Source organism: Alosa pseudoharengus, unplaced genomic scaffold, assembly GCF_046254945.1.
Source record: "Alosa pseudoharengus isolate Yale_2024_CS ecotype anadromous, Long Island Sound unplaced genomic scaffold, YU_APseudo_1.1 YU_APseudo_1.1_scf_20, whole genome shotgun sequence".
In the NCBI taxonomy this organism is placed as follows: Eukaryota; Metazoa; Chordata; class Actinopteri; order Clupeiformes; family Clupeidae; genus Alosa; species Alosa pseudoharengus.
Window position 1 is genome coordinate 1283498 of NW_027468664.1, and position 9512 is coordinate 1293009.

A 9512-nucleotide genomic window follows, 5' to 3' on the forward strand; every position below is an offset into this window, starting at 1 on the left:
TTAGTGAATAAATAATGTATCATAAATAAATAAATGTTCTTCCTTAAAATACAGGGGTCATAAGTATTGACACCCCTATGTTAAATTCCCATAGAGACAGGCAGATTTTTATTTTTAAAGGCCAGTTATTTCATGGATGCAGAATACTGTGCATCCTGATAAAGTTACCTTGGCCTTTGGAATTAAAATAGCCCCACATCATCACATACCCTTCACTGATGCTCATTGAGCTCAATGCAAATCAAACCAGCTAATAGGCTAACTGAAATAACACCCATGCCAATCTCTAGGTATGGTGAAGGGTATGTGATGATGTGGGGCTATTTTAATTCCAAAGGCCAAGGTAACTTTATTACCTTGAAATAACTGGCCTTTAAAAATAAAAATCTGCCTGTCTCTATGGGAATTTAACATAGGGGTGTCAATACTTATGACCCCTGTATTTTAAGGAAGAACATTTATTTATTTATGATACATTATTCATTCACTAAGAAAATTGGTGTCCTTAAAGGTTTTTCACTTAAGGCATTAAGATCAATTTCCAAAAGATGATTTTATATTCCTCTTTTCAGTCAACTTTAGCATGGTTGCCAACACTTTCCCCTTCGCTATATGGGCATTGAAGGGGTGGTGACCTAGAACGACTGCTTTTACAGCGTGAAACGTATTATATACAGCGGGGAAAATAAGTATTGAACACGTCAACATTTTTTTCAATAAGAATACTTCCAATGAGGCTATTTGCATGAAATTTTCACCAGACATTAGTATTAACTCAGATAATCCACCCATATAAAAAAATCCAAACATTAAAGTCCATAGGTACAGTTATGTGCAATAAAGTGGAATGACACAGGAAAAAAGTATTGAACACGCCTGCTGAAATTTCTTAAATACTTTGTGGAAAAGCCTTTATTCGTAATGACAGCTTCAAGGTATTTCCTGTATGATGAAACTAATCAGTCAGAGTATTCTGGTGTGAGTTTGGCCCATTCTTTTAAACAGATAGTCCTTTAATATTGAAGATTTCAGGGGTCCCTCTTGTAAATCCTGATCTTTAGTTAACTTCCAAAACTGTTCAATTGAATTGAAGTCAGGGCCTTGATTTCCTTTCTCTGAAACCAATTGAGAGTTTCCTTTGCTGAATGGTTAGGATCATTGTCCTGCTGGAAGGTCTACCCATGTCTCATCCTCATCATCCTGGTGGATGTAAAGATTCTCCCAGAAAAAAATGACTCCATTCATCATTCCTTTAACTGTATGAAGTCTGCTAGTACCATGAGATGAAAAACAGCCCACACCATGATGCCACTACCTCCAAACCTCACTGTTGGTAGGGTATTTTTAGGGTGATGCACAGTGCCATTTCTCCTCCAAATATGGTGTGTAGTATGACATCCGAAAAGTTAAATTTTTAACCAGAATACATTCTCTCAGTATTACATAGGATTGTCCAAATGTTGTGTAGCAAACTTTCAACGAGGTTTGACATGTTTTTCTTCAGCAAAAGAGTCATGCGGGATGAGCGTGCGTAGAGGCCATGGTGGTGGAGTGCATTACCTATGATTTTCTCTGTAAAAATTGTACCTGCTGCCTCCAAGTCTTTCTGGAGCTTTCTCTGAGTGGTCCTTGGATCTTCGAATACACTTCTGACTATCCTGACTTCCTGGTCAGAAATCTTGCAAGGAGATCCTGTGCATGGCCAGTTGATGATGCATTGATGTTCCTTCCACTTGCAGATAATGGCTCCAATACTGCTTGCTGGATGATTCAGAAGTTTTGAAGTGCATCTGTAACCAGTTCCATTGATATGTTTTGCAACAATAAGGTTGCAAAGGTCTTGGGAGGGCTCTTTGCTTTTGCCCATCATGAAATGTTTCTTGTGTGACACCTTGGTAACAAAAAACCTTTTTATAGCCCACCAGTATGTACTAACCCAGTTTATATCAATTTGCACAGATAGGAGGGATAATTTCTCTAAATACTTATAGATTCCAGTTTGTTCCTTGCCATTCCTTGCCTTTGTGTACTGCTTTTTCTTAGTGTGTTCAATACTTTTTCCCTGTGCCATTCCACTTTTTTACTCATAACTCTACTTTTAGACATTAATGTTTGGATTTTTATATATGTGTGGATTACCTAAGTTAATACTAATGTCTGGTGAAAATTTCATGCGAATAGCCTCACTGGAAGTATACTTACTGAAAAAAATGTTGACGTGTTCAATACTTATTTTCCCCGCTGTACATGCCCTCAACACCATGGCTCCATTTGGACTGAACGAGGAGTTTGATTTAAAACCCTTTTTATAAGAGTTTTTCAAAACGTTTATAATTAGTTTCTAAAAATCTGTCATTTGTTCCTTTACAGTGTGTGAGATTGACCATACTACACAATTACTCTTCTTTCGTCTGCCACAAGACATTGGAGACTTGGAAATATCAACTTTTCCCTTTTTTCTTATGTTCTTTTTTTTCTTGTAATATGTGGCACTTGTATAGATGTGAGGGATTGGGTGTGTTTTTCAGTCTGATGTGTAATGACCTGTACAAAGGATTGAATTGGTGCAACAGTAACACTTGGTGGGCTGATGTAGGCCATATAGGCCATTTGCTTACAATTGTCTGATGCATTAATGGATAGGACAGACTGATTGGTGGACATGGGGCATTACCCACTATGTTGTCTATATATCTCCACCCACCCGCTCATCTTCTTGATACCTGACGAAGACCTCTGGTCGAAACGTTGTTTTAATAAACCACTTCGGGAGCTCAGAGAAACAGTGTGCGGGTATCTTTTTATTTTTCAATTGTTGCCAACACTTTTGGCCATCACTGTATATGTGTGTGTGTGTGTGTGTGTGTCAGAGTTTCCGCTTGAAAAAAATGCAAGAGGTTTTGTTTTCCGGACATTTTGATGATATGCCGGTCAAATATATTATCGCTTCTTAATTAGTCAAGTTGAGGAAAACTGGAGACAGGCGCTGTAGCTTAAAGAATGACATAATCAGGCCGTAGCCTATAGAATGCAACATGTTCATTAGCCTAACTTAAACATGCTTAACAAGATCTAGCCAGTATCTATGTTTTCATGGACAGCAAGAATCCGCTTTGTTCCTTGTTTTAAAAAGGCTACGTTGTTTGTTGCTGCTACCCACATTATCTCCAGTGGTTCAACTTATTCACTTGCGCAGATATGCACACACAATACATTAGCACTAGGGTTGGGCACCGAAACACGGTTCTAATATGGCAACGGTGCCAGCGCAAACGGTAGTAACTGCATTGAATAATAACGTGGATTTCGGTGCCTCATTTCTGTGCTTAAATCGCGTTTTAAAATATATATATATATACGAGGCATCACTGCATGTCATGCGCCATCTCTAACGTCTTGCTCTGATAGCCGCACATCCAGATACAGTTAGCCAGGGGCGCAGGAGATATTTTGAAAGTGAGGGGGACCAAATTGTGAACACAAACCCATAGTGAGATCAGATTTCCAGATATCGGATCGCCACCTCTGGCCCACTTTCGACCATCATATTTTAAACTTGCCAGAATATTAAGATACCATATCAATACCATTGATTGTTTTCAAAATATTTTTTGATAAAAATGGTGAAAACTGTGAGATGAGCACAACGCCAGATCTGCCCTCAGACCAGCTTCTTGCTATGTGCAATTCTACTTTTATTTAATTTTTTTAGATTTATTTCACACTACTTGGGCCAATGGAAGAATACTGGTCACTACTTGGGCCAATGGTAGAAAAAAGCAACATGATATGTTGATATTTTATGAAGCCATGAATGAATCATCATGCCTATGATCCAAACATAGACTACATGATCAAATAGCCTAGTTAGGCCTACTTAAATTGTCTGGTATACTGTAAACCAAATTAACTCTCCACTGTGTGTTTGCAGTTAATATTTATGCAACGTTAGAACTTAACAAGTGTTGGCTTAACAAGTTACCAGTCCAGAACACACAGAAAATTGCAACAGAAAGTTGCCTTTATAATCAACTATTTATTCCAACAGCATTTAAACAAAGCATTTATAAAAGTAAAAAAACAATTGACATAAGAAGTAAAATAAAATACTGTTACTGTAGTAACTGTATCACATTATCCCAAGCTTCAAAGAGCTCCCCACGTCTGTGACAGGCAGACGTGACACCGCTAAATTATCAGCTTGTTTATACTCCACACTGAACGGGTAAGAACGATATAGGCCGTAAGAACGCTATATTTGTTATCAATAAACAGCTAATGTCATGTTGAGCAGGAGGAGTTGAGCACTAGGCTACCATAAATCCTCAAATTATGCCCGGGATTGATTCTATTTATAGCAGGACAAAAAAAGGCAGGTTCCCATATACAAGACAGGGTAACAATTGCCTACCATAGGCTACCAACAATTGCCATCAGTCCACTAGAAGACATTGTTTCGATTTAAGTCAATGAAATAACACCTCTTCTTAATATTTTATTATATGTTGTATTGTATTGTATTATGTTAGTTGGATTAATAGCCTACGGTTGGCAAAGAAAAGTTGTTTTTCTACCATGGGTCTCCAACACACATTCTCAAGCTCATTCTCTTGCCGTCCCTTTCGAGCTAATTGCCAGAGGCTGAAGCCTACTACATTTAAACACAATTGTTGCGACTCAAGGCATTCCAGCCTACGAATTTTATAAAAAAAAGTAGGCTACTAAATCATGCATAATTAAACAATAACTGAATTTAGGCTGCTTGGCTACGCAAAAAGGTTTCCATTACAGCACAAGCCCTATTCAATGAAGGGCTGCCTTGTCTCGCAATAAACAGCAGTGGAAATCCCGACACTTTTTCAACTGCATGAAACTTAACAGTGAACCATCAAATATCTCCCAGATTTCAGTGCCCCTCAGTCCAAACATTTAGCAATATAATCAAACAGTCCAAAAGTAAATTAAATCCCAAACCAAACCGAAAATGCTTTTGATAGCCTACTGGTATGCCGCTCCAAACAAAACACATGTCTAAATGCAGGTTAGAAATATTTAAAAAAGCCTGCCTCGATTACCAGCCTGCCTCAAATAAAGATGATGATGAATGATTTATGCTAAGCAAGTAGCCTGGATTATTTTATGATTGTTAGTAGACAAACTGGCTTCAGATATCCATCAGAGTGAATATGAGATTACAGTACAGCCTTACAGTAGGCTACTGTAGATGGCCGTGGTTAGTGATGTGATGCTGTTAATGGGGAGTTTTACATAGTTAGCGCAAACCCTATATGTTATTATTTATTTAGCGTATATAAGGCTTTTTTTCCTTATCAAAAGTGAGAGGGACAACAGCCGTCTCTTCAGCACTGCAGGGGATATGTCCCCCACGTCCCCCGTGCCTCCTGCGCCCCTGCAGTTAGCTAACATAAACACTGGATGTATAAACCAGAGGGGTGCACCACATAGGCGAGTGGACAGTGTTTGACAGCTTGCGTGAGCCCAAGTAGCTTACTTTAGCATCGGGGGAGTGGACTTTTACAGCAACCTCATCCCTGGCCTGTTTCCGGTCGGCGTGCCTGTTTCCGGTCAGCGTGCTCCGTATGTAACTACCTAAACTTCCAAACTTATCTATCTTAAATTTCCTTGTTACCATCTACTTTCTACGGATTTACTGGCTACCGATTATATCTTGTGAACAAACTGTTGTATAAACTGTTGTTGCTTGAGGCTTTGGATTATCGGACTCTATAACCTTGATCGCCAAACTTTTCTGTCAAACGTTAACGTGAAACGTTAAGCATCAAGGGCTGCAAATAATACCGGGCCAAGGAAACGCTATCTGGAAGAAGAAAGCATCAAATTCCTTCTAACGTCTCTCAAAACTAGTGACTCAATATAAAAGTGAGATTTTCTCAGATTACTCACCTGCTACCTGTGTTCGAGTTATCAAGGAACTGCACGATATCGTTGTTGCTAGCCAACTAGCAAGCTAGCAAACAAACGTTTAAAGAAAGCTGACACCGACGAGCCGTCGCCGCGACACGATGCCTCCCCTCAGCTGTGCACCAGGCTGCCTTCTCAGCGAAAAGATAGTGGAACTCGAAGCCAGAATAGCGACCCTCCATCAGATTGAGAAGGATGAACAGTTCCTCGACACCATCCTCTCCGTAAGTACCTCTCTTACACACACTAATGCCAGATGCCCTGATTTCACTCTGTCCTCCAATACTTTAACCATGTCATGCACTAATGCAACTTCTGTCCCTGTTGCCTCTCCCCGGCCTCTGCTGAGAACCAAGCCTGCTCTGCTGGCCAGCTCCACTCCACATCGGCAGTTCCATGGTTAGAGACCTCTGCATTCCCCCATCATGTAGCGGTCCCTCCAAGGTCTACTGCTTCCCTGGTGCCAAGGTCCTTGACATCCAGCAGAAACTCCCAAGCATCCTGGCCTGCCACACCAAGGTCAACAACATCATCGTACACGTGGGCACAAACGACATCAGAGATAAGCAGTCAGTAGCACTGCAGGAAAACTACAAAACTCTCATCACCACCCTGATGGGCACAGAAAAACGCTTTGTCATCTATGGGCCTCTCCCTACCTACAGAAAAGGTGCTGAGAGATGGTCCAGACTGTTCGATCTCCACACCTGGCTCAAACGCTACTGCGCTTCCCTAAGCATTCCCTATGTCAACAACTGGGGCAATTAGACAAGGCAAACGAGGCGGTGGAATTGCCTCCATTCTCTCAAACAAATATAGCTGCACTAGAGTCAACTTTGGCGAATTCGCTTCCTTTGAGTATATTGCCCTCACTCTGAAGGCTGACCCAGCTGTACTTCTATTAACCTTATACCGCCCTCCTAAAGGCACCGGTATTGGATAAAAGCCAAACGATACCCAACCCTACACAAGAATGAGCGCTCACACCACTACCCCCTAATGCTATGCCTCTTTATTTTATTTAATAACAATAAATTAAGAAATATTTCCTATTCTGGAAAATGTTTAGTTACTTTTTCTTTCGGTCCGTGGTTCAATGATAACATTTGATTGTGCCGCAAATTATCCGCAGACCAGCAATCTCCTGTCGAGAAGGCCCTAACACTGCAGATCATAGACAGAGAAAGCATAGGTCTACTGTATGCTTTGGGTACAGAACACAGTTGCATGTCTAGTGTACCATGGGTGTGTAGGCTACAGTCTACATGAAGAATGACAGTGCCTTGGTACGGCCGTACCCCCCGCAACTCCACTTCCAACGTCACTGATTCCGATACGCCCGACACTTCTGCTTTTTATCTGGTGGTGGAGCTGACCGGACATCTGAGGCTTCAGACGTTACTAATTTATCATCATCCATCACGTCTGGCCTGGAAAAAACGTTTAAGGCTAGTCTGCCTGGGCCTGGCCATGTTTGAACTGTCTCACTTTATTTGGTCGTTGTTTAACATGGACGTTTTAAGCGTGCACTTCCTATTTGAAATGCAGCATAGGTTATAGCCTACGTGTTGTTTAATACCTTTCAAACGGTAGAGCCTGTTCATTTAAAAACATAGCCAGAGGACGTATTCTTGCTTTAGTATAGGCTTACATTTTAGGCTTATTCTCAAATTCAGATTGCATTAGGGGGACGGGATTATTAGCCAATTTCAATCGGACAATTTGACCGGAGAGATTTAATTTCGTCGGACATTTACCGGCAATTACCGGACAACGGAAACCCTGGTGTGTGTGTGTGTGTGTGTGTGTGTTTGTGTCCTACCTCACTGATATGAAGGGGTTGCTGGGTAAGTGTGTGTGTGTGTGTGTGTGTGTGTGTGTGTCCTACCTCACTGATCTGAAGGGGTTGCTGGGTAAGTGTGTGTGTGTGTGTTTGTGTCCTACCTCACTGATATGAAGGGGTTGCTGGGTAAGTCCAGAGGCAACTCAAACTGTCACAGAGCAGAAAGAGGCTAGAGTTAGCATGATGTCATCATGATGTCATCCCAAGAATTCTACAATCTGGTTTATCATAAGAGCGTCCTAAGAGGTATTAGAATGGGAATCTATATAAGAATGTTAACAAGTATGTTAACCAGCATTATAAAGAGCATGTTAACCAGCATTATCACAAGCATGTTTATGATTAATTAACGAGCATGTTAACCAGCATTATAACGAGCATCTTAACCAGCATTATAAGGAGCATGGTTATGATTAATTAATGAGCATGTTAACCAGCATTATAACGAGCATCTTAACCAGCATTATAAGGAGCATGTTAACCAGCATTATAACCAGCATGTTAACCAGCATGTTAACCAGCATTATAATGAGCATGTTAACCAGCATTATAACGCACATGTAAAACGAGCATGTTAACCAGCATGTTAACCAGCATTATAACGAGCATGGTTATGATTAATTGACAAGCATGTTAACCAGCATTATAACGAGCATGTTAACCAGCATGTTAACCAGCATTATAACGAGCATGTTAACCAGCATTATAACGAGCATGTTAACCAGCATGTTAACCAGCATTATAACGAGCATGTTAACCAGCATTATAACGAGCATGTTAACCAGCATGTTAACCAGCATTATAACGAGCATGTTAACAACGAGCATGTTACACACGTGACCTGAGGAAGGCCGACAGGCCGAAACGTTGTCACAATAAAAAATTGATATATGTATAACTCGGGAGTGTGCGGTACTTCTCTCCTTTTACAACGAGCATGTTAACCAGCATTATAACGAGCATGTTAACCAGCTAGGGCTGGGCGATATGGACCAAAACTGATATCCCGATATTTTGGGGCTGATTGGCAATATACGATATCGATACGATATTGATATTTCAAACAGAAAGAGCGAAGTGCTTCATATATTCACTCAACACAACAATTATGACAACACAGCCAGTTTTAATTATATTCATCTACAAATGTAGACTATGATGGCCTAGACATGTTGCTATCAACAACAAAAATAGTTTTAAACAATTAGGCTACTTAAACAACATAACTGAGTCACTCATCAAGAGTGTGATAGGCGCTACCGTCGTTTTGTATGCGTTCATTTTTGCATGTTCCGGTTCGTAAGAAAAATCCCTATGCACGATTGAATGGGGTTTCAGGAATCATAAAAAATGATTCCCTAACTGCTCGCGAGTCGTGTGCATATCCTCTTAATAAAATCAGCGTGTAGGTTGTCTCCCTGAGGACTTTAGATCTGCTACTGTATATCGCTAAACGCAAGCATTCATCAGTGTATTTAAATTAGCTAGGCTATGTACCAAAAATGACATTTTACCGTGAGTCGAAGAGCTGTAAATAGTGTTGTAACTTAAATCTGCGTGTACAAAACCGCTTGGAGCTCCTGTGGAATTTTGATTTCACAACGAGAATTCTTGGTCTAGCCGTTGATGTGCCGACGGAATAGGCATCAGCACCAACCTCTGATCAAGGTAAACAAAATCTGACTCGGTGTCCGTCATGTTTGAAAGTTTGTAGTGCTGCGAGGGA

General features: G+C 40.6%; 1 protein-coding gene across 1 annotated transcript in view; it reads right to left on the minus strand.

Moving 5' to 3' along the window:
* gsap (gamma-secretase activating protein) overlaps window positions 1-9512 on the minus strand; it is a 108228-nt gene that overhangs the window by 89654 nt on the left and 9062 nt on the right. The window contains exon 11 of the mRNA XM_076296186.1: window positions 7888-7934. Within this exon, the coding sequence (XP_076152301.1) occupies window positions 7888-7934 (47 nt within the window). The remainder of the gene's footprint in view (window positions 1-7887; window positions 7935-9512) is intronic.